The sequence below is a fragment of the Melanotaenia boesemani genome, chromosome 9, assembly GCF_017639745.1.
Source record: "Melanotaenia boesemani isolate fMelBoe1 chromosome 9, fMelBoe1.pri, whole genome shotgun sequence".
Lineage (NCBI taxonomy): Eukaryota > Metazoa > Chordata > Actinopteri > Atheriniformes > Melanotaeniidae > Melanotaenia > Melanotaenia boesemani.
The window spans coordinates 8,412,052-8,438,292 of record NC_055690.1 but is presented as its reverse complement, the minus strand read 5'-3'; the positions used below and the strand labels follow the sequence as shown (position 1 = coordinate 8,438,292).

At 40.7% G+C, this 26,241-nt stretch overlaps 1 protein-coding gene across 4 annotated transcripts in view; it reads left to right on the top strand.

Moving 5' to 3' along the window:
* LOC121646254 (SPRY domain-containing SOCS box protein 4-like) overlaps nucleotides 1-25,459 on the top strand; it is a 46,058-nt gene extending 20,599 nt beyond the window's left edge. For 3 of the 4 annotated variants that reach the window (XM_041995151.1, XM_041995150.1, XM_041995152.1), the window contains 2 exons: nucleotides 8,400-9,287; nucleotides 24,313-25,459. In XM_041995151.1, coding sequence (XP_041851085.1) covers nucleotides 8,579-9,287; nucleotides 24,313-24,440 — 837 coding nt within the window. In that variant the 5' untranslated portion in view covers nucleotides 8,400-8,578 and the 3' untranslated portion in view covers nucleotides 24,441-25,459. The remainder of the gene's footprint in view (nucleotides 1-8,399; nucleotides 9,288-24,312) is intronic. The other variant, XR_006011597.1, reaches the window with a different exon arrangement.
* The last annotated feature ends 782 nt before the right edge of the window (nucleotides 25,460-26,241 follow it).

Sequence of the window (26,241 nt, the reverse complement as noted above, 5' to 3'; positions counted from 1 at the left end):
GCAGCACTTGTCAGAAGCGTCCCAGAAGCGCGTTATAGCGGCGATCCCCTAAATTTGCGCTTTAGTCTATTTTTACCACTTCATACACCCAGAATGCGTCAATTCCGCAGTTCAGATAGGGACAGACAGGAAATCAGACACGGGAGCAGTGTAAAAGCTTCTGGTATTTTTCAAAATTAAAGCCCCATACAGATTTGTGCTGCTGAACCATGAAAACATGACGTGTTTAACCAGTCAAGGGGTCTCAGTGTTTTCTTTTTTTTGTCATCATAGACGACATTTATCCTGGAAGTGGAGAATGACAAGCTTCTCCATTTCTCCTGTGATTTCGTGATCTCGTGGTGGACTGCACTCGTGGACGCTTCACACCTGTCACGCTCCAGGTATAAAATGCCATGCAGGTCCGAACAAAACCGTGGTGCAGCTGTAACGTGACGTACACGCACCCAGTATAATTCCGGCGTAAGGTTGCAGATGTTCTCTTTCCCACTGCTGTTTCATTTTAATCTCCAAAGTCTTATGTATTAATTCTAATATTGGTAACTAGGATGTTAAATATGAGTTTAGTCATTTACAGAGCACGCAGCAGTTAAATTGTGAGCTTGAGCCCATGTTATCATTGCATGGAGCGGATGTCTCAACGCTGCAGATATGTGTTTGGATGCCTAAGTTGTTTCTACTTCAAAGTCCCTGCATGAATATTTCTATTGACATTCTCTTGAGCAGCATGTGAGTGTATTTATGTGGGTGCATTTGGGTGGGAGTCGTTTTGTGCCACCAGTGTCCTCCTTAATGTCACCACCACCGTGTTTGTGTCATGTACTTTGGTCCAGGCGGTGTTTACACAGCTCTTCAGTGTGTATCTTGCACCCAGACCTGAGAATGACCATAGAGGTGATGTTAGGATTTGGTTTTTAAAGCAGTTAAACGAAACTGAAGCTGAAGTCAAACATGAGGTTTAAGTGGATAATCCCACTAAATTCAGCTCTCCATCTGAAGAGTAGTCGGGCTCTTCAGACGCTGCATCTTATCTCCTTATTTTTCCACTTTCTTTTTGCTGTCAGGGTTCCCTTCATCTCACCCACCCTTCACCCTGCCCTTTTTTTTCTCAACCATCCATTTTTCATTCCTGTTCCTCCTTTACTTCTGCTTGCCTCTGATCTCTTCAAACACTTTTCAGCATGACGGACAGCTTACATATTCCTCATGCTCATCTGTTTGCTTTGCATTAATAGGTCAAGTCAGCTTTATTCAACATATGTTAACCAAAGTGCTGTACAACTAGGATTTAAATTACTAACAAAAGTGGGACTAAACGACAATAAAAACAGATATAAAGGAATTAAAGACAATAAAAAGACAAGCATATAAAAATGTTCAACAAGAAATACCAAAACTTAGTCTGCTTTAAAAGCCAGAGAATGAAAATTAGTCTTTAAATGAGATTTGAAAAAGTCCACGGTAGGTGAGGTCTTAATGAAGGGGGAGAAAGATCGGCGCGAAAAGAGATTTAAAAAATTTAAAGCAAACAAATCTTAAAAGCTGCGTTCCCATTTATGTAGCAAAAACCTAAATATGGTGATAAGGAAACACCTACTTTTAGAAAAAACTCTCAAATATCGCTAAAAGTTTTTACACTCGAGGTGGTTTTCAGACATGTCAATATAAAAGTATATCGCAAAAGTGTAATGGATACACTTTATACATTTACACGTCTGACGTGACGAAAGGGGTCACATGACCAGTTCATTTCAAGTATGAGTAGACGCAGGAGACAGAAATCTTTTTACAAATAATTAAAGAGAAAAATATAACCGCCATCTTTGATGGCAAACAACAGCGAAATGCAGAGTTTTACATGGAATTAGAAATCTCCTTCCTCCTCAAAGTGGAGTCTCTCGGGATGAGATTTTACGGGAATTATGGCCATACAATGGACATGAAACACCATTCAATGGAAACGCCTGCAAATTGCAGTTGTACTTGGTCGAAGTTTTAGAAATAACGCTTTTATTTTGCGACAAAACTGCAATGAAAACACGGATAGTAATGAGAGCTTATTAAACTGGGAAACATCCATCACGTGATTGTTACGGCTGTCAAAATGATTATATAATTGTATAATTTGAGATGATTGCAATTATTTTTCATAATCATTATTATTCACCTGCATACAAAAGTTAAAACAAAACACAAATGTCATATTTTTATGTTTTCTGTCTGATAGTAACTGACTGTTTTCAGTCTTTATGCATAACTTCTGCAACACAAATTTTCCTCTCATCCAGTGTTCGCTTTGAGCATCTCAGTTGCTTTAAACTGCATTCCTGTAGGCATTTGCTGACGTCACCGTCACAGCTCAATAACGGCGTAAAATGTAGAAATGGGTGCACTGAACTGCACCAGCTCTGCCGGCTGCGTTTTAAAGGCATAAAGATCAGTCAATACTTTTTATTTAAGGCACCGTAACTTTTTAAACCATCTCCAGCTCGACTCTGAACTTTCTGTTACATGTCAGATTGGGGTTGATTGTTCTCGTGCCTGACAGTCGTGTAATGGCTTTCAGTCTCACCTTGTCGCTGAACTGTCACAATATTGTAGTAATAACTGCTCCAGTTTTTCTGGCTCCCAGTTTGCTTTATTTTTATTTATTTTTTGAGGATGTTATTGACATGTCAGTTGACATAAGAGATGTCTGTGCACAAAGGGATGGACAGTTCTGTCAATCAGGTGCTGGGGTGAAGTTTATTTGATGGTTGAATTTCAGCAGCTGGAAATGCCTTTTTGATGTCAGCAGCTCAATGTGAACAACCTCAAATATTCCCTAAAGGTTTTTCCGGGCAGACGGAGTCCACATCTTTGCCTCTCTGTGCTGCATTTAAAAACACTGAGTGGAATCCTGATTCAGCCAGTATTCAAGTTAATTTAGATTAGATGTTTTTAATCAGTCACTTCTGGTTTATATATCTGTAATTGACCTGTGTGATACACATATTGACACTTTATGCTTGAAGATTTTTTGTGACATTTGTACTTGTGTGAGCACGGTGCATGTGTGTGTTGGATGCCAGCTGGGTGGCCAGTAGAAAGTGAACACAATGCGAATGCATTGTGTTCGATGATGAATAGACGCCTTATTTTTGTCTGAAATGGCTCCATCATGTGTCATATTTGGCGAAACTGTGGAAATGCTGTTTGTCACTCTTTATGGTTCCAGTCATGAGGCAGTGTTTCTGTCCGAGCTCCTCAAGATTAAATTAAAAAACAATCTAATTAGTGGCTTTGTAATTAATTAATATCGATTAATTGCATAACAATATTTGCCTCAAAAAGCAAATTTAAATGCATTTTAGTGGACGACTAATAAATAATAGACACAGACATTAATGTTGTAAAACTCAAGCTTTAGTAATGTCTGGAAATATGCATTTAATTGCATATCAGTTAGAAATTGTAGAAAAAGAAAATGAACAAACCTAAAGTTATGGTGGTATTTTAAGTGTTTTAACATCTCCGGCTGTTCTCTGATTAAGAGTCTACACCATTTTACAGTACTTCTAACTTTTTAAATGTTTTCATCCACATTCTTCATTAATAGGCATTGATATCTGATAGAATTGAATAGTAAGCCAGAGCGAGATTGGCCAGCAGTAGTTTTGAGTCTGGTCTTGAAGCAGAGTTGAACATGTCGTGCTACGGAGGTGAGACTGATGCTGCCGTAGAACCGAGGCTGATTAATACTTTTGTACGGATACTTTCACGTCTGTCTCCAAAAGTGTCCAATATCACCAGAACATGTCGCTAAAAATAGCGCTCAAGTAATGACGTGTGCGTTGTTGTTATCGGTGTACCAGAAACCAAAGGCTTAAAGTATTTCAGCACTGTTCTGAATCTCTGACGTGCAGAGTATGTAGCAGCAAAAAAAAGAAGATAGTTTAATAACTTGATGTGTGCACTAATGTAATAATATCTATTAATGGTATGATTGTTTTTGTTAGTGTTACAACAGTACTGTTTAGTTCATTTAGAATTGTTAAAGTTAGAACATGTTTAGTTTAAGTTAATCGCAATTGTGTATATAGGATTTTTTAAGCTATTGGAGCTGCTTCACCTTTTGTAACATGGGTTAATAGGCCAGTTTTTTGTTCACCCGTTTGGTCAGTCTTGGTTTTGTTTTCAACTGGCTGATTTTGAATTAGACCTTAGTGGCTCTATTGTGTTGTCATTTGTCATTACAACTGGTTGTTTGTTCTCCATTTCCGTTCACAACAATAAAACTACTTGTTTCTGTTATTGCCATCTGTCTACAGTTCTTTTCTTTTGTTACGCCTTCTCATACCCCTATAGTGGGTCGTAACACTAACCAATCAAAAGTTGAGCGGGGCTTTGGAACAGGTGTGGTTGCAGTTTAGATCTACGCCATTGGCTCTTGAGATACGATAGAGCTGAGACGTTGGTGAATACTGTTGCTGTAAACATTGGTACCTCAGTTTTGTTGGTGGCTTGTGAAGCCTGGTTATTACTTATTTATGCCACACATTTTCACACAGTTTCCTTTAATTCTGTATTTTTTATTTTATTTTTTTTATACTACAGTGAGGAGTTGTTAGACAGAACTAAGGACGTATTCCTGCTGATGCTGTTAGCTCCACTTTAAATGAACCCTGGTCTGCTTCCACAGATAGTACAGGGTGTTTGGACTAGTTTGAATGCTCATTGGCCATGGTGCAGACCAAAGAATCAAACTCTAGTCTGCTTCAAAACCACAGGTCTCAGTTCACTTAAAATCGAACCCTGGTGCAGTTTGCTTACAGTGTGAAAGCAAACGAACCATCTAGTGAACCAAAAAGAGGACGTGATGTAGTACGTGTTCTGAATATCAAAGTAAAAGTGGTAACCCCAAGGCCATAAATTTATTGTTGCATCACTGTTGAATTGGGGTGAATAGCTGCCTATTGGAAACGGTTGCTGACCAATAGATGAGCCAGATTTCTTTTTCAGTCCGCCTGCTTTTTTCTTTTCCTGTCTTGGTCAGTGGTTGCTTTGGACATAATTAGCCCTAGCGAGCAGTTGTAACTGCATGATGTTGTCCAGGTGGTTTGTTTGCTTGGGTGAAGTGCAGAAAACCAAACTAAGTTTCTCTGCATATCCTGCCCAATCTAGTATATTCTGCAGGACCTGTCCTGGTGAGAATGCGCCCGGATTTAACTTTGGTAGAAACATTGTCTAAAAGCTTGTACTGCCGGTTTTAGATGTTTCCCTGCTTGAACACTGGTGATTAAAAAACGAGTGTTGTGTAAAACTTGAATCATGTGTTGGAGCAGGGAAACATTTAAAACATATAAAGCAATGGCCCAGTTTCAGATCCGTGCTCAAAGCAACACGATATTTTCTTTCCAAACTTAAAACTGTGCTTAAACCATGTTTTTCACAACACCCTCCAATGGAACAAAACACAAATAATAACTTGTCTTTTTACCTCTTCAGTTTCATATGTGTAACTTACATACAGGCTTCATGTACAGGACTCATGTCTTCATGAACTCTGTAGGGATACCTACCCATTACAGTGTGAATTTGACATGTGATAATGACTAAATAACATCATGTAACAGCCACACTCAGCTGTGAAGTCACAAAAATCATCAACAATTTTCTATAAATGTCCTAAAACACCGCAGCCTCACGGCAAGAAGGTCGCCGGTTCGAATCTTGGCTGGGGGAGGTTCGAACCTTGAGGGTGGTGACCTGTCTGTGTGGAGTTTGCATGTTCTCCCCGTGTATGCGTGGGTTCTCTCCGGGTTCTCCGGCTTCCTCCCACCGTCCAAAGACATGCATGATAGGTTAATTGGTTATTCTAAATTCTCCCTAGGAGAGAGTGTGTGTGTGAATGGTTGTTTGTCTATCTGTGTTGGCCCTGTGATGGACTGTTTGTCACCAGACTGTTTAGATTTTAATAAATTCTGTGTATAAAGCTGTTCTAGAGGAAAGGACACCTTGGGGGGGGGGGCTCTAAACTGGTTCTGTGGGAAAAACTCCCAACCAGAGCCCAATGGGTTATGGAGACCAACAAGACGAGCTAAACACCAAGACCACTATGCTTATAAATCCAGAGCCAGTGAGTGTTTTAATCTGCTTTAAATTATTGGAGAACAATTAAACCAAAGCAGCAGAGGAAGAACATGAGTTTAGTGTTATTTCCATTTTTCTGCTGTTCTATTCTGCTGTCTTTACATTCCCAGTTGCATCTGTAAATGCTGCCCAGTATAGAGCTGCATTCACAATCACGTTGTATTTGAATTTTCAGTGTTGGGAGCTACATTTATTAACATTGTCAGCCATTAGGCAGCTGGTGTTTTTATATGCAGCTTAAAAACTGTGTGTAAAGTTAACGTTTGTATCAAATTAAGCTTTGGGAATCACGTTTCTTTACAACACACACTGAGAATAGCAGACGCGGCTCCTACCCAGCAGGGACTGAGCGAAAAGCAGCATGCAATTCAGCAGAAAAGGCAAACTCTTATACCAACACACACACAGGCTTCCAGCAGCCACAGATGCTCCACAATCTTTGCTGACCTCGTCTCACTGGACGATCTGGAGCATTTCGTCAGATCCTGGATGGAAGATCTCTGCAGAAAGTCAGCAGTGATATTTGCATTGTCACATGCTACAGCTCCCGAGCATGTCTAGAACACTTCAGGACTCCAGTGCACGTGTAAAAGCAGCATGTGACATGTCATACTGCTTCTTCAGGATCATGACAGATTTCATTTTCTTATATCATGCCATTATTCAAGTGACTTAACTCGAATTGCAAAATAAATTATGAAACACTGAATCTGAACACTTCTCTAAATGGACAAGAGTCCAACTTCATGACTGATTTTTCTTTCTGTAGCAAAACTACTCATTGTTTTTAAGCCCTTTGCCCTGCTCTTGGATTAACTCAAGTGGAACATGGAAGACTTGTGTGATTCCTCTGAAACTGTAGTTGACTGTCAAATCTTGGTGACTGTGTACATACATAATAGATGGAGACAACGGGTTTCAGTGCAGCAGCTTTGGACAGCTTGGTCATACAAGACAAAAAGCTTAGCTTGCTGTTTTCAGTCTGCCTGCTGTGGATGTTCACTTGCATTTTTATTTAGACCTCTATGATATGATGAAGTTTCTGCTATGTTTACAGCTGACGGGCAGGGTTAGTGTAAATGTCACAAATACTTAAAAGACTGGCAGAAGACATTTTATATAGGAGAATAGTGCATCTACCTCCTTGTGCTGAAATACACACACTTTGTCTGTTTATATTAATCAGTGTGTTTTATACATAAATGTGGGAAACCTTAAATCAGCTCTGATGACTCATGTATTCACAAATACTGTATCTGTAACAGACATCCTAACCAGAACAGCATTACAGTGTGACTCTGACCAATGTGGTGATAAGTAATATAATCTTTTGATAGCTACACTCGGCTGTGAAGCTACATCGCAATTTCAACCCTCATCACAGAAAAGATTTTCATAAATGACTGAAATGTTCCAACAAAATGCAGAGAAGAGACAAAGGTTTAACTTATGAAATGTCCTGATGCAGTGAACAAAGATGATTTTTACTCAGTGGTGTCGTCCTAATTATTAAAGTACAGGTCTCAGATAATATATTGGCATTAATAAAGGTTACAAAGATTATTGGATCGATTTTAAAGTCATTATGCCTCAAATTACTCCAGTGATGAGCAGGTTCCCCTAGTTAAGCAATGCTCCCTAATATAACGGTAGGAGAAATACTGACTTCCTTTTCATCAAGCAAACAGATGTAGAAATTGGATGAGGGGAGAGTGTGCACAACATGATGTAACAATGAGTTTATTGGTTCTTTATGGAGGATTGTCTGTAGTTTCCCTGTAACCAGAAAGGTTTTATGCCTGGAATACTTTTATTAGAGTGAAGTACATTGTTCTGATAAAAATCTAAAGGGATGCTTAGAAATTGTTACTGTGGTGAAGCATGTCTGTAAGGTGATCCACTTCAGAAAATAACAGTTGTTGGTGTCTTCATCTTCTCAAATATATGGCTGTCTAAGTGGTACCTTTTTAGAGTGATTTTTGAAACCATGAACTAAGCTGATGCAATTTTATAGGAAGAAACAGAAAAAAACCTCATTTGAATTGCTTGAGGTTAAAGTGGTGCTTTTTAAACTGTTTTCATTTCCCCTTTCACAACTTGCTCTGAAAAGTTCTACTTAGAATATGGCGACATGTTCCTGCCTGTATTTTTCTACATCTAAGTCAGGTTCATTATATGTGCATTAATTTTTTTTAGTTAATGTTTTGATATTTACTTTGAAAAATTAAAATGTGGGAACTTAAAACCTTGTTTTTTGTGTGTTTTAGGTGTGCAGTTGGCCTGGTTGAAGAGTGTGTGTGTCGAACAGCTTTTTTCCACACAGGACACGCAGTGCTGCCATCGCGCCCATGAGGTAACATCAGGACCCGCTGGGCCCTCATTGCCACCCTTGGTCCATCCTTTCTCCCTCCCCTCTGTCCCTTCCTTCCCTTTGACCCACTAAGCCATGGGCCAGAAGATCTCAGGCAGCATCAAGTCAGTGGATGTACGTGGGGAGCCCTCATACCGGCCTGTGCGCCGCGAACTACGGGGCCCTGACTTCTGTCGGCCTCCGAGACTTGACTTACTGTTGGACATGCCGCCAGCCAGCCCTGAGACACAACTTCGCCATGCTTGGAACCCTGATGACCGATCGCTCAATGTCTTTGTGAAGGAGGATGACAAGCTCACTTTTCACCGACACCCAGTAGCACAAAGCACAGACTGCATCCGAGGCAGAGTGGGCTACACCCGGGGCCTCCATGTATGGAGGATTTACTGGCCGGCCAGACAAAGAGGCACCCATGCTGTCGTTGGGGTGGCTACTGCAGAAGCGCCTTTACACTCAGTGGGCTACACAGCCCTGGTGGGCTCAGACTCTGAGTCCTGGGGCTGGGACCTGGGCCGGAATAGACTCTACCATGATGGAAAGAATAGGCCCATTTCCACATCAGCTCCCACTTATCCCTGTTTCCTGGAACCAGACGAGTCGTTTGTGCTCCCAGACTGTCTGACAGTAATTCTAGACATGGACGAAGGGACACTGAGCTTCATGGTGGACGGACAGTATCTGGGAGTGGCTTTCAGGGGGCTAAAGGGCAAGAGGCTGTATCCCATCGTCAGTGCAGTGTGGGGGCACTGTGAAGTGACGATTCGCTACATAAGTGGACTAGATCGTAAGTAAAACACACACACACTGTTATATATTCATTAAGTTCTTATGGAGTGATTGTATAATGATTTCATTTAGCTTAATTAGGGATGTCAGTTATTTGATATTTTACAATTAACCCCAATATTAAACACCATATTTAATTATTCATAACAATCCCATAATATCATCACTTTCCAGAAACAGTTCCGTCTGAACCATACCAGCAGATTAGAACAGCTTCTGCACGGAACAGAAACAAACTAAAACAACATCCGCAAGTTACCACTTGAGTCAGTTGCAGAAGAGGTGTGCCAGAGTGGGACAACACGACAGAGGAAGAGAGATTTCCTCCAAACAGATTAAGGCCATGTTGGATTTCTTTGGTTACAAGAAGAAAACGGTTGCATTGTAGATGACGACTCACCAGCCTGTAAAGCAGCCATGAAAAAAGTTGCAGAGGAAATGCATCAAATACGTTTTGCTAGCTGCAGGATAACCACCAGCTTTGTACCCCAAAGTAAAGGCAAAAGCACATTTTTTAAATATTTTCACTGTTGACTGACTCAGCGCGAGGCCGTTCCCTTTTGTTTAGTTGTCGGTGTGCAATGGCCTGTAGAAGAAACCATATTTAATTGTTTTTTTATTTCTCAGTTTCAGCATTATTTGTTTAAATTGGCAGCTATACTGCTAAAGCTAGTTAGCTTTCTTTTCTGTATTTCAAAATAGGTTGAAAAAAAAATGTTTAAAAACATTTTTATAATGGAGTTTATGAAAAAATGCTTCCCACGTCCCAGTAGACGTCCTGGCACCGTCTTCATCTGTTTAATCTGAGAGAAATCCAGAATTATGGTGGATTTATTTATTGTTTACAGAGCAGAGGTGACTTTGCTAGAACGGAACTTCTTAGAAACTTTGTTATATTATTTTATATTACTGGCTGGAAGACGTTTGACAGACGGCTCTTTCAGCAACCCACGAGAGAGGAAAAAATATCCAAGAGCAGAAATTTATGAGCAGAGACTGTGTCTGGGTGTGAGGAAAAGAGACCAAGCTTAAGGCAGGAGATTTGAACCTGCAACACTAAACTTGAGAAAAGGAGCAAAGTTTTGAAAGAAAGAACGATATATTTGAGAGCAAGAAGGGACTTTTTCAGTGTGAGAGCAGAATTTTGCTCTCAAATCAAACAAATACGCTCTTGATTTGTTAGATATGGTATGGGGGGTATTTCCCTCTCCATGTCACTTGTGTGTGTGTGTGTGAGTGAGAGAGAGAGAAATCCTATGATATCCTATGATAGTCTGTTACAGCCTCCTTAGTTTCTCTGTTTTGTCATTTCTTTTCCTTTTTCACTCATTAGTCCATTTCCAATTTGTTCGCTTACAAAGTTTTTAGTACTGAGATGTAGAACCAGTCAACACATGCTAAACAGTTTTTCTGTGATGTGTTGACATCTTTTTAGCCTATTGGCAAGTTCATTAAAATGTAGAGACGTAGAAGTGCCAGTGTAGATTGATCAGTATAAGAAAGGATAAATTAGTATATTTGGTCCTGCTCATTTTTCATTTATGTAACAAAAATCTTATATGAAAAGGTAAAGGAAGAAGATCAGAACATGCGTGCTTCGTCATCAGTTATGTCATCAACCCGTGACTAGTTTTGATAAACTGCTGTTGTTTTGAAGGAAAACTGGATTCTCTGGTGGTTAACTGAGTCATTTTCTCAGCCTACGTTTAACCACGATCTCTCCACAGAAGGCACAGTCACACAGAAACATTGTGACACTAAACATTTTACCATGTAAGACCTGCAAAAAATGGGTTATTCATGCAGTTGTAAAAACTGCATTCTTAACTAGTAACGCTGGGGATAACTTCCAGACCCCCGGTCCTGGTACTGACTCTAATTTTCATAACTTATTTGTAAAACTAAGAGATTCCTTGGTAAATAGTTACGTTTTCAACTTGAAGTGCATCCATCTGATGTAGAAAAAGCCACAAAGAGAGAAGAACTGCTGCTTTAATAGGAAGCCACTTAAACATGTCTTTGTATTGAGATTTGTACTCAGGAAAAACAAGAAAACCTCACTGAGTTGTGATGTCAGAGGAATTTCCTCTTCATTTTAAAGATTTGTGGCTGATTGCTTGGCCTTCCCAGCGTTTCTCTGTCCTGCTGCTTTTTCTGTGTAATGTCATTATTCCAGCTTAATAGAGTTGTCTCAGATTTTGTAATAACTTAGTTTTCTCTCCAGTTTTTGGCTCCATGTTACACAAAGACTTAAAGTAGGCTGGGAGCGTTGCTGAGAGAGTGTGGCATGGACACCGTGTCCATGGCGGCGAGCCATGCATACGTGTATGTGCTGGCAGACAGCAGACACTTAAGGAGTTCTGGATGATGTCCCAGTATGTCTCGTACATCAGGGTCTGGCTTTGTGTAATGCACTGATTCTCAAACCCGGGGGGGCATTGGATTGGGAGTTGATGTTTTTGCATCTTGGGCTCTTGGTAAACATTCTGGTCCACACTCCAGACCAGTTGGTCGCAGTAATGCACCAATGTGTTTATGTCAACTACCAAAAAACATCTAGAACAACAAGTTGTTTTTAGATGGAATAAGATAAAAAAAAAAAAAAAAACGTGGTTACCACCAGCAGGAGATGCAGCTAAATAGAGTTAAGCCTGAACCAGAGGAGCTTATGGATGATGTTAAACTGGCCCATCTCAGCCTTGTAGTCGGAAAGGGAAATGCATTCATCTCCAGCTTCAAGCAGCTGATCAACCCAAACTTATACACACCTATTATGACAGTTACCATACGTTCAATTACCTGCCGTATTCTGCCAGCCAAATCTGGACCGATCCGCTGATGTATAAACCATGACCCAAACTGTGACGACACAGTGCTGATCTTTGCAGATGGTTTATTATCAGATGATCTTGCTCTTAACGTACTTAATGAAACTTGTCATATATTCTTTCTAAAATTGTTTCTGCAAACAGCAACATTATTTTGAGGCGAGATTGCTTTGCAAAAACAAAACGTCCACAGTCCCTGATTTTAAAACCGTGTTCTTCGTTCATAAAACGCAAGTCCAGCTCCAGAAACGGAAACCTCTGTGCCCGATACTTCGGAATAGTTATTTAAATATCCAAAACACAACATGGTAAGTTAATACTGATATTTAAACAAAAATAAAATATACTATTCTCATCCTGATCTGCTAGATTATTGTATCATTTATTTACACACACGTTGAGCAACTTTCCTGCAGGCCAGGCATCGGTATCCGCAGGTCCCCGGCGTGTTGCAGGGCTCTGGCTGCGAGTCTGTCTTGCAGACAGAGCTCATTTAATTGCCAAAAAAACTGGACTTTTTTCTTCTTGTTTTAATCAGCATGACCCCTTACGACTTGTAATTTATTTCATGCTTGCATTTATTTATTTGACCACTCTTTCATTTTTTTCATGCAATTTGTCAACCTATTTTAGTGACACTTTCCACATTGATTCATCCATCATTTGCATAAAACTTGGAGAACCACTGGTGTAATGGGAATCTTCAGATTCTAAAATTAAGCAGCTAATTTGCACAAAATGTCGAACAGAGTCAGGGTGAGGACTACCAATCCGGCATATCAAGATGTCTGCAGTGGAACATATTGGAGGGCAGGAAATATTTTATGGGTTAATGTGTTTCTGGCAGAATATTTGTTCTTGTCACAATTGCGGGTCACTTGTCTGTTAACTAAGCACACATGAGAACAATCATAGTCCTGCTCCACAAAAATACAGTGCAAACATTGACTTAAGCACTTTCCATTGTTTTGTGTGTCCACGTGAAACCAGGTTTTCAGTGACTACATGTAGCTTCACTAGATTACAAACTGCATAGCTGTCAATCCATGTAAGTCTTCCCTGAGCAGGTGTAGCAGGACAAATATGTTCATCTCGACTCAGCAGTTGCCACAAACACTGAACAAAAACATAAATGCAAACATCTCCTTCGCATAAAGTTGATCAGGTTGTTGTGTCCTGTGGAATGTTGCTCCACTGGATATTGGCAGGAAGTGGAAAACACTGCTGTATACCAGGGCATTCCCAATTATACTTAATGGTTGACATGTCTGGCGAGTATGTTGGCCATGCAAGAACTGGGATGTTTTCAGCTTCCAGGAACTGTGTAAAGATCCTTGCACAATGGGGCCGTGTTTTATCATGCTGCAACATGAGGTGATCGTCAGGGACAAATGGCACAACGATGGGCCTCAGGATCTCATCACGGTATTATAATAAAATGTGCCTGCCCATACCATAACTCCACCACCACCACTCGACTCACAGTGCTGACATCAGCAAACTGCCGACCCACACAACGCCATACATAGGGCCTTTATAAAAACGTTTTTTTTTCCCCAAAATTCCCTTTTAATTTTATTTATTTAGTTTTTTAATTTTTTTTAGAATTTGGTTTTTAACATTTTAAACTAAATTGACCCCAAGAGAGTGTGTAAAGCAATGAAATCTAGACCATTTTAGTTATAAAATTTTCACTTTTAAACATTTTTAAAGCAACATTTTGGCGCTAGTTTTTCTTGTGTCCATCAGAATAGCCCTTATTTTATTTATTTATTTTTTACATTGTCAAGTCATAAGTTTCTTTTTTACATAAACAAAAATGCCAGTGGTTCTTTGTAAGAAATAAATAATTCAGAATAAGCCTTTAAAAAATATTCACAGAAGTGCAAATAAAGAAATGGCAACAGCTCATGCAGTAAGGAATAAAACTATTTTAAATTCAATCTGATGGAAACATCAAAAGCTTTGGAAACTGGCTATACAGGGTTGTGTGTGTGTGTATCTTTTAGGTGTTTCACCTGTTAGAGAAATCGCCATGGTAGTACACGATAGTCATGTGGTGATAGCTTCTCCAACGGGATGTCATATTCGGTATAAAGAGCCACAAAATTCTTGACAAACTCGTGTGTTGACTCATAGAAGATGTGCAAGCGTCAGTTGTTTGAAGTGGCGTGGCTCTCATAGCTGCCACCTTCTTACGTTTGTGTTAGTCACTCTGCAGGTTGTCCTCACACGTATGCTTGCATGTCCAGTCAACTGTATGTTGGCAAAATCTGGAGAACATTACATCACCTGACAGATAATAGTCGATGGGAAACTGCTCTGCCCTGTACTTGGTAGTAAGCCAGGATTTTCATAGCTTTTTTGACATGTTTGCATTGTTAGTGAGGGAAGCAGGGGGAGGGGTGGGGAGAGAGGTGTGCAGTGTCCCCAGCTTTATGGAGCATTTTCCTGAAAAAAACGTTTCTTTTAATTCCGTTCCACATTTATGATGAACTCCGTTTTAATGTCCAATTCTGCAATTCTGTCCATGGTTCTGGGAACACAGATTTCACAGGGTTCTACATACGCTCCTTCAGAACATCTGTGGCATTGTGCTGTGTGATAAAACTGCACATTGTAGAGTGGCTTTTTATTGCAGACAGCCCAAGGCACACCTGTACCGTAATCATGCCGTCCAATCTGTAATTTGCAATGCCACACCTGGGAGGTGGATGGATTATCTCAGCAAACGAGAAGTGCCCACAAACACAGATTTGGGCAGATTTGTGAACAATATTTGAGCGAGATGGGCCTTTTGCATCCATAGAAAAAAAGTTCAGCCCATGAAGAATGGGAGCAAAAACAAAAGTGGTGTTTATGTTTTTGTTCAGTGTGTGTCTCCTTGTTTGCCTGTTCGTTCATGTTGCACTGCAAACGAGACATGGCAAGTAAAGACAGTTCTTCCCTCCCTCTCCATCAATTGATCATGCTTTGTCTGTGCATGTCCAGACCTCTTCTAAATGCGTCAAAGGTTAGCATATGCAGCATTAGTTATTTTCTGCACCCTGCCCTAATGAAGCTCAGTAGAATCACATCCAGATCTGAGAATTTCCTCAGAACTGGCAACCAAACTGACAGCAATAATGAGCTTTGTATGCTAAACTCAAAATGACATTGACTCTTTTCAACTTGTGCATCACATAACATCTGATCTGTAATCTTAATATTCTGCAAGAGGACACAAAGATCAGCTGATGAAATGTCATCCAGAAGAGCTTCCATGCACAAGCTCGGTAGTAAAACGAGTGTGGAGATCAAGACTTGATCCATAGTGCTTTCAGACCAACATCATTCTGAAGTCTCAGAATCTTGCTGCTTTCTAACGAGCGTTAGAAACATTCACCATTCACAGCAGTTTAACTAGAACCAAACTGGGAGGACTTTACTCTGCGGGAGCAAACAAACAGTTTAGAAATTTGGTCCTGAAAGTTGATGGTTTAGTCATCAGGCTTTATTATAACCCATCCTTTCTCATAATAAACAGTATGCAGACGACTGAGAGTATGCAGAGAAATAAATCTAGCCTTCCTACGTCTAGCTTATTCTGTTTCTATTTTTTAGTTGGTTGTAGTTCTCATATTTTAATGTTTCTTTTTCACCAGTTGTCTCGTGCATGACATGTTTTTACAGATGAACCTGCCTCGCCCAAATAGAAGGTGGTTGCCAGGCAACTTAATGCAGCAACATTCAGGTTTTACGCTAAATTAATTATTCAAGTGTTTGACCTTAGCTTGACTATCTTAGCTTTATTTTTAACAGGTGGTCTGTAGTGAACCCACCATCTTCATTGTGGTCGGTTGAATTCTGCACTTCTACTATCGGGTTTGCTGCCTGACCCATCGTGCTGTCCAGCAGCTGGAAAGATGACACGTAACAGCATGTCCAGCTTCATTTTTGCCCAAGTCTTTTTATTCTTTAGCTTATTGATTATTGGGTCTGCTGTTTATTATTTTTTAACTTAACTTTTTAAGTTATACTGCACTCTGATGTTTGGTCTGATGCTTGCCCACTGATCATGTAACGGGTCACAAAGAGGAACCACTAATTTTGGTTCCTTTTGAGAATCCACTTGTTAGGTTTAAAACAACTTTGTCTTTTGTCTGAATGTGCCAGTTAGTTCATAATTAGGTTGTGGAACATGCACCAGCACGATTCCCTGCCTGTGTGAACGGTCTATCAGTAGTGGCTGAAAGATCTCCATGTATGTTTGACTTGGATTATTTGCTCCAGTTGTGCAGAAATGGGGTTTAAATCCAGACTAGTCTGCAGAATTGTGGGTTCTGTAGCAGTTTGCTCTGAAAGAGATTAGTATACAAGTGTTTCTACGTCATTATATACCAGATGTAATCAAGAATAATGCATGAGGAACAGATGGCTGTGGGTGTCTGGCTCTCAAAAGAATCACGAAATTCTTAGGAATACTTGCACTTCGCCTCTTTAAAAACTATCAAAGTCACAGCAAAGTGGTATGTTGTGGCATTTGAAATGTTCACAAAACCCCATTTAATCCCCCAAATAAAACAAATTACATCATCATTTAACAACTGCAAAGTTGTTAAATATCCCTCCTCTACGTAGAAATGAATTGGTTTCACTGCATAGATCCCAAAAAAAGCCGTTGTGTTAGGAGTGTGGGTATGTGCGCTAAACTGTTATCTAGATCACAACTAAAAGGTTTGCTGGTGCAGAAAATAAAAAAGGGTCTCCACCGTTGTGTCAGTGACAAATGTCATTCTTTCCATTAAATGGATTTAAATTGAATCTCGTGCGGGAGTTTGTGTGTGAGTTGCATGGATTGATGAATGAGGTTTTATGCTGGACTAATGAGGCTTGAAGATGGGAAACGGCTGATGGAAATGACTCATGGTGCCAAATTATGAGCACGAACTCTTGTTTGTCACAAACATCGCAAAAGATTAAGCAACACAAACAGTATTGCCTTGTACAATATTTACAGTGTCAGATAATGAAAGTGAAGCTTGTTTCTCCATCAAAACAAACATTTAAGATGGTTTGATATGACAGAAGACCTTTTTATAAAGGAGAATCTGTATATGTGAAGATGGCTCCTCTATCTGAAAAATAACTTATTCACTTTCCTGATTCTTGGTCTTTCACTTGTCTTGTAGTCAGTTCGCGTTTTGCTTTCCACCTTCCTCCTGCTAAGCCTCCTTTATTCTGTCTTTTACTCCCAGGAAGTTGGATTAGATAAGTGTCCTTACTCTCTTTTTCTGTCTCTGTGGTCCCTTAATACTTCACTTTCATGCAGTTATCTCATTCTTTCTGTGTTTCACTCAACACTTGAGACCTGGGGCCCTCAGTCCAACCGAGACACTTGAGAACCAGTCAAGGCCTGATTTTATCCACCTTCTAACATGTGACTTGCTTTTATCTTTAAGTGACGCAGGTGTTGCTGGATGAAGGGAAGCCAAAGTTTTCTCTCCACCACAACAGGCCTTATCACATCACAGTGGGCTGGCCTAGCTGGGCCAAGCTGATTTACACCTGAACATGAAACCAGAGAAAAGTGAAACAACCCCCCCCCCCCCCCCCCCCCCCCCCCACCCCGGACACACACACACACACACACACACATTTTCCCTTTTGCAAATGAACCCTATTTGACTCCATCTGTCATTGTGTCTTATCTCCTCCCACCTGCTCTTTTTTTAACTCTTTTCTTCTGCTTCCCTGTTAACACTAATCCATTCTTTCATAGATTAAACGCACAACTGTGGTGGCAAGTTGTTGTGGAAACGGTTTCGCTTACTGTATTATTGGTAGGTGGGTGGTTAATTGTTGATCAGGAAGCTTGCTTACTGGATTGTTGACCAGTGGCTTGCCCTGTAAACATGTGGAGTAGCTTTCTCTCACTTGCCTGGAGTTCAGGGCTGTCGGTGACGTTAACAGCAGATTTATGCTGCAGCTTTAAAATGATTGCTACTTGTATTAATGAAGGCTGTAAAGACTAACCATTTAAGCAGGGCTTACATGTGGACGTTGCAGGAATGCTTAATGATGGGTTATCCTGACATTGTGGGAGTGTGTATCCTGGCAAGATTTGTCAGTGACCACAATCAGTTGTGTTGGAAAATGTCACAAAACAAACAGACTGATCAGCTGTTAAATGAGCTGAACTACTTCTCCATTGATGTAAAATGACGAGCTGTACTGGAGCCGACCCAGCTTTATTGGGATGCTGAGTGGTACAGTCTGTGCTTCTGCTTGAAAGTTTAAACTTTTATTTTAGGCAACACAAAAGGAGGCAACTGACCCACAATTAAGTAGAACATTTCATTAAAAGTGAAGGCCGAGGCCTGAAAAATAGCAGTGATATTGTTGGTTAAACATCAGACTGTTTGGTTCCACTAGTAACTGAAATGGTGTTTGTTGATAAATCTCTAAAGTTTAGTCCAAATATAAAAAATCTTTGCAGCAGATCATCATTCGTAACGTTGATGAGTTCTGATTTGATTAGATGATCATCAGCTGTGAATGGCTGATAGTTACAAAATTTCTCTAAGCTGTTGGTTTAATATGTCCCTTTAATTTTTTTATGTATTAATATAATTCAAAATAATAAGTAGAGATTTGCATTATTAGTGGTTTTTGTAGTGAAATCATCAGGCCACTTAAAATTCAATTTAAAGTAGATTTGTCAGGACATCATTAGAGTATTAGAAATAGTTGTTGACTTTGCACTGTTATAATAAACAAATCATTATTTATGCACATTCCTGGTTTAAAGGGTTTTGCTTTGTCTTTTTCATTAAAATTCTTGAAGAAAACCAAAGAATTATTTGTTTCAGCGCATCTCTGATCACATGGTTGTTATGATGAGGTGGATTTATAGAAAAGTGCAGACGTGTCATCTCTCATCGTGAATTTAACTTTACAGAAGCAGCTGTACCAGCACGCCACAGCCTAATTAAAGGGCTGTTTAAGAGCAGACTTGCTTTGTTTTAAGTGGCTGAGATGCGTCTGTATTTAATGGATTAAATCATGATTGAATCACACTAAAATCTACGTCCGTAATGTTGGGAGTATCCGTGCTGGCTTTGAGCTCGGAGCGTAGGTGGGCACGGAGCTGAATCAACATGTGTGTGACAGGCGGTGCAGCACAGCGTGGAGCGCTGACGGTGTTGTGTTGCATGTCACGTCTCTGATACCAGAATGTGGGCACTCCATCTGAAAAAGCCCTGAGGCGCGGTGAGCAAGTAAAATCGAGGGGGAACGTGGGGAATCGATTATTTAAGTAACATTTTTTTTTAGTGGCTTGGTTTTAGAATTTCATTTGTTTTTGATGAATATTCACCTAATATATTCTGAGCAGATTCAGGTCATTAAAAATTGGTCTGGAAGTCTTTGATTTCATTTAGTGTGTTCAGTTTCTGCACAGAGCTAACTTACCAGAAAGAAATGGGACAGAAACCTTGCAGGGAAGTAGTTGAAAATGAGGGTTTTTAGTCATGTCATTCCTCTTGATAACCTCGTCCGCCTTGCCTGTGTTTCCTGAGAATAAACTAAATTTGGGGTGTCTGTATGGGACTAACTAACTTGGTAGTAGAAAGTCAGGTAAGAAAGGAACTTTTTATCTGCTTTTAACTAGTTTATCAAGCTATTGCTTTCTACTATTCAATTTGGGTTCTCTTTCTTCCACCTCGGTGTGGACTGACTGCGCTCCTGCTCCCTCCCTCTCTGTTCTGGCCTTCATTTCAAAATTCACTGATCTGATTCAGTCCATCCCTAAATATATCATCCCCCGCTTTATCTTTTTTTTCCCTCTTGGACTTGCAGGTGAGCAACATTTTCCAACCAGAGGTGTGTCCCCACCTTAAAGGATGTAGACACGTACACCTATCTTTTAATAAAACTAGGTCAGACTGGCGCAACAGTCTTATGCTAATATGTTGGATAAGCATCTCTGGGAGCCTATACCTGAATCTGTTACCATGGTTAAGCTCTTGGAGAAAGGGGGTAGAGTTAAAGGATCACTAAATTGGAACATGTACTGAAAAGATGGGCCTGCCTCCTCCTTATTTCTAAGTAGAACATAACTGGGTCATATCCAGCTGAAGTGTGTGCTGTGCACACATTACCACACACTTTCATTGAGCTGCAGGTGAGAAAGTAGGAGAAGCTGGAGGGAACTATCGGCACTCGGCTATCAGCTGTCTCACCTCGGTGAGGACAGACAAACTGACGCGCCGCCACCTCAGACCTTCTTTTTCCCTCACTTTGTTGTCGATGAAGTGTTAGGTAGGTGTGCACGCCTGCTAGCCAGCCTGCCGGCGTCTTAAGTCCAGCGGAACATCTGGCGCTTAGTCTTCCTGAACCACACTTTCCTACACTCCATCTCATCTTTAGTGTGCCGTAAACCTGTCAGAAACCGGTCTCTGGCCGTTTAGGAAGAGATATGAGGGCTGGTGAGGAAGGGAAGAGGGCACGTATTGACGGTTACATGATGGATTGTAGGAAAGAGGAAGGAGAGGGTAAACAAGCTCCGCTATTCACCTAACTGGAAGTATGGGTATAGATTAATTATTAAATCTGCGTCTTAACCAGTCGGGTGTTTGAGTGAGGAGACAGAAGCTGCTTTAAATAACCACAAATACCCTTTTAATTGTTTATGGTATGGATGCAGCATGGGTGGCTTCATTGGTGAACTTTGTCTGATTTTCTAACATATGGGTTAATTTCAGAAGCATATTTGTCACACATTAGTTATGACGATGCATTTACACAAGGTTTGATAAATCATGTGCAAGATTCCATGATTCCAGATGTTTACAGATGACCCCCCACACACGTGAAGCAGAGCCACATGTAATTCTCACTTTTGAACCCAACTGACATGAATTTGCAGCCACTTATCATTGCTGTTGGTTAATTGTAGCAGCTGATGGGAATGTGCACCTCATGTTGGTGCTCATCAACAGTGTCTGACAGGGCCATTTGTCGCCCCAGGCAACCCTTACCATGGAGATGGCTTGTGCCAGCAGCGATTGGCCGGTTTTCAGTTTGTGGAATCATCACCACGCCGCCTCCCTCAGGAAAGCATCGCCAAGAGTGATGCTGATGTCTGTGGTAGCAGTGTTTCACTTTGAATGAGTGCATTGTGTCATGGAGTGATGGCTTTTATTTATTTATTTATTTTTCATGCTGGTGATGCAACTACACTGAAGCGGTGGAATGCTGAAGTAAAAAACTACAGTAAATAAAAACAAAAATAAGATTTCCACTAAATATACACACTGACTGCCTCGCATATGCATCTGTGACTATACACTCCAGCTTAGTGATATCACACTGTGCTGGTGTAAGGATCTGGTTACTATGGCAACTGTCCATATGTCAGAGCTGCTCTGGTGATAGTAAACTGAGTACGTCTGTATGTGCAGGTTTATTTTGCAGAAGCGCCTCTTGTACAAAGTTTGAGTTGACTGGAGCAGAGTTCAGCAGGTATGAGGACGTGTTTGCTTTAAGTCTTGTTTTCTAATCTTTGCTAAAAACACAGGCTTGGCTTTGCAGATGGGAATAAGACATTTTCCTGATGTCTTTCCAGCATATGTGCGGTGTCACATCCAAACCTGATGAATCCATTCTCTGCCACACGTCTCCAAGGTGCCCTTTAACAGACTTTTTTGCTAAACAAACGTCAAGTGGCTGCACTCTGCAATGTTTTACACCGTGTCAGCTGCTGGATCTCTTCATTTCCCACCTCAATCCTGCTTTTGAAATTCCCTTAACAAACCATGGTAAAGGAATTTACCAAGAAGTTCACCATCACATGCAAAGAGCATAAAAGCTGAGCATGAACACAGTCTTTATTCCAGCAGACTTTTTTGCAGAAGTCAGTTTTCTGATGCTTGGTTGAGTCGAACTTTTAGTTAAGCTCCCATTCCCTCTTCGCTGAACTCCACTTTCAGCCTCAAAGACTCAAAGCATGCCTGAGGTCTTCTGACGGCCCCGGTTTGTTCACATATCTGCTAAATATTTGTTTGCCTGGGCTCCGGTTTGTGCTAAAGCTGTGCACTTCAGTAGACTGAGATATGGCTTTTTTTTTTTTTTATTGTTTTGCATCCGGTGTGTGTGTGTTTGAACTCATGAATGTGATCCCTCCCCCCTTTATCTGCTGTAGCAAACATTGGAGCTTTTATCACAGCGCACACTTGACTGATCAGAGTGAGAAAAGCACAGATTAGAATAATGACTGAGTCCATCTTAATAGAGCTCCTGTTTTTGTTCCTGCTGTTAAACTGTCGTTGCTTACTGGGAAGTTTAATGGAACTGAGCCACCGGCAATTTCTATCTGTACCCCAGTTATGACTAGTCAGCCTGAGTGTTGCTGAGAGGAGGGAAATAAAGTCTCTTAGGGGTAAAATAATTACTATTGTTGCTGCGATAAGACGAGGTTAAGAAGGGTCATTTAGCCACAGAATGAGGCAAAAATCACAGCAAGACAAACTTATATTTGCAGCTGATTTATTAGTGAGGCCGGGGTTTCGCACCGTGTTTGCTCTGTCAAGAAATAGCTATCAGTAAAAATCAAATATTCCCTTTTGTTTCACAGAAAACAAAACAAAATGTTTTTAGTTGCCTTGGTAATAGGATGCATATTAATTATTTTATGCAAGCACAAATACCTTTCTTTGTGTCCTTCACACAGTGTGTAAGTGGATGCTGAGCAGCAGGAGCTCTGCTCCACCAGATGGTGCTTCCAGGTGGAGCAGATCAACATCTATAGAGGGCAGCAGTTAAGTCTGTTTGACATCCAGACACAAGTTACCTTTAAAGCTGGGAGGGAATCTGGCTCTCCTGACACATTTAATAAAAGTGGTGACATGTGCACATAGTGTAAATATTTAAATTTTTTTGCTGTTGCTTGTCTTTCCTCTTGTGTGTTTGGATGGTGAAGTAATGAAAGAAACAATGAGTTCAGCGAGCTGCTGAAACTTTTCTTTTTACGGTCACATCTCCGCTTTAACACTGTTTGTGGTGTAATCGTGTTTGTGAACATGGAAGGACTTCAGCCTTTCAGTACAGACATCAAACACTGTCAGTAAGGAATGGGATGGATGGGAATAATTTAGAAATGGACATAAGGACAGCACGTTGATTGTAATTAAACTCGGTCATTCTTCTGAAAACCTGACGTCATGTCTCACTCAGCGATGCAGTCAGAGCAGATATTCTGCATGACCTTGGCTCAGTGTTAAAGTCCAAGACTCTACTGTCCTTCTGCATGTAAAGCTGCAGCTGCCATCTAAGAAAGTCAGTTTTAAAGCCACACACTGGACTTTGGCAGGTTTTCTCTTGTTGGTGGCTAATTCTCTTCTAAAAGTCAGTCCTATGTTAACTCTTATCTTTTGCTTTGTTATCTTCTCTGTCTTCTCCTCATTTCTCCAAGAACATCCTCTTGCATTTCTTTGCTGAATCAACCGCATTGCACAAAGTCCAATGTGTTCGTATCCATTCTGGCTGGTGTAACATGATGCTCTGGGCTGGGGAAAAATGAATGAAATGTAGTTTCTCAGCCTTGTGACACTGCAGGGAAACAATGGATCCAGGAATGTACGTAATGTCAATGTTACCATCAAAACACATCAGAAGTCCAGAGTTTTAATGTTTTAAACTTCTGTAGTGGTGCTTTAAAGTGGAGCATGAACCTAAAGCTGCAGCTGTCATATAAAATAATCAGTTTTATGTGCACAATCGCATAAAAATGTTTCCTCTTTGGATTCTTGAAGGAAGCCTCTATGCATTAATACCTGCAGCCTGGATGAATAACTGGTTAACAAATAACCAGTGAAGCTTTTTACATACTGCACAGCATGTTCAGGCAAATGTGAGTCTCGACTTCTTGTCTTTCAGGGAGAGGAATTATGCTGCTGTGAAAGTGTATGAGCAGGTAAACCCCCTCTGGCTCGTGCTACTCATTAAGACCACAGCTCAGAGCAGTAGCTTTCATAACCTTTTCAAATCTGCACAGCGTTTGATCCCCGTTCAATTACGCAGCTCATTCTGAGAATGCACTGTGATGTCTGAATGAGGCGGCGAGGAAAAAGGCAGAAAGGTTGCTGTCGGCATGTTATGTATTCCTTTTTGCTCTGTTCGGACCTTAACACGTCTCCCCTGTCTTCTCCCTCACAGCGGAGCCCCTCCCGCTTATGGATCTGTGCAGACGAGTAGCTCGCCTCGCCCTGGGCAGAGAGCGCATCCATCACATCGACATGCTCCCACTGCCGCAGACTCTAAAGAACTACCTCCAGTACCAGTGATGGCACACTGCAGACCCAGAGGGGCAAACATTAGAGCCCATTTCATGAACTTCACCAAGGTCCTGCAACGTGGTTTGTTTACACTTTTTGGGGCTTTTCAGTTTTTTAGCTCCTGGTTTTAAGCTTTTTTATGATTATTTTTTTTTTGCTGACTTCTTTCTATCCGACATACGTGAGGAGCTGATGGATGAAGAGTGTGAAGGGATGTGATTACCATTCCCAGTCAAACCACACGTCTTCAGTTAGAAAGGCCTTACACGCTGTGGTTTTTACACGGATTCTGTGGGAGCTTCCTCTGAAACATGTTGGTATTTATGTTTAAAGTCCCAACAACACAGCAGGCTCTGTGGAGACGCAGCAATCCCTGCAAGCTGCAGGAAAGACAGAAAGCACGAGAGGGAGAGTTCAGTTCTATTTTTGTTGGTGTGTACACACTGCAGCACACACAGATCACATATACAGTGTATGACTGTGTCATGCGTGTATGAAAACAAAGCCCACACTGTCTGCAGAAAGAAGACGGACATGCAGCCACCTTGAGGGAAGAAAAACTTCATCTCCAGTCCGCTCTTCCCTCTCTGTCGATACATCTCCAGCACTTGCTCCCATTTGATTTAAGCCTCCATCAGGCTGGTGAAGTGAAGGACGGAGCCGTCTTGCTCCTGTAAACGCTGATAGATTGATCCAAAGGTGAAGCGGAGTCTTCGACTGCTAATGTGCCTGAAGCATACAGAATCCATTCAGAGCACACAGCAGCTCTATCATATCACTGATCACTTCTCTTCACTCCCACAAAATTTAAAATGCTGCTTTTCTATCCATCTCTTCCAATGTCTTACTGTTAGTTTTTATCCTTGATTTACATTTTAAAATTTTAGTTTTCTTTTTGTTTTTCTTTTTGTTTTTTTTAATTAAAGGATTTTGTCTGCGGGATGCGATATCTCGCATGCATAGTTTGAAGAATGTGCTGCCATGAAAATCTTTTTAAATGTGAATAAAAATAAACTCTGTTAAACTAACAGGCTATGTCTGATTTTTGGTGTGTGAATTTTATTTTTATGAGCACTAGTCTTTCTTCAGAGAGCTGTTGGGTTTGAGTGCAGCATCCTTTGCCATTACATTAAACTTTGGTTAAATTTAGCCAACAATCATGCTGCAGGTGTTTCATAAATACTTGTGAAAAAATGTTTAAGTGCATCAAATGATGCTGCAGTGGATTCTTGGTGCCAGTAACAAATTTTTGGGAACAACTGTTTCTGGACAAGAAAAAAATAAATGCTGCTGTCGGAGCCCTCAGGCTTGTTTTAGGGTTTAATATTGGGACGTTCTGACTCCAAACCAGCTTCCCTATCCCAGGATAGGCTCTGAACACCAGAACAAAGCTGGTGGTATGATCAAAGTGTAGCTCTGCTTGACGTTTTGTGGCACTACCAGTGGAAAAGCCATGATTGTTGGACAGCAGAGAGCAGCTAGTGTTATCATAATCATCTCCCTCCTCCTTTAGCTCCATCTGAGAGGCAGATGATCACTAATGCAAGAAAAATCGATGTGTAGATTTAATAGAGCAATAAGATAACAAAAACACGTGAAGGCAGACTTGAGACAAGCTAGTGAATCCTCTGATATATCAAAGCACAAAAATGAAAGGCAGGAATTGAAGTTGCTGCTCAGACGAGCTCTGGTTTGATAAATTCCCAGCTGCGGAGCATCTCCCTCGCTGCTCAATAATGCAGGGAGCAGCCATTTAAAGGATTATTGAACAAGCCAGAAAGTTGAAGCTAATGACTTGTTTGATTTAGTT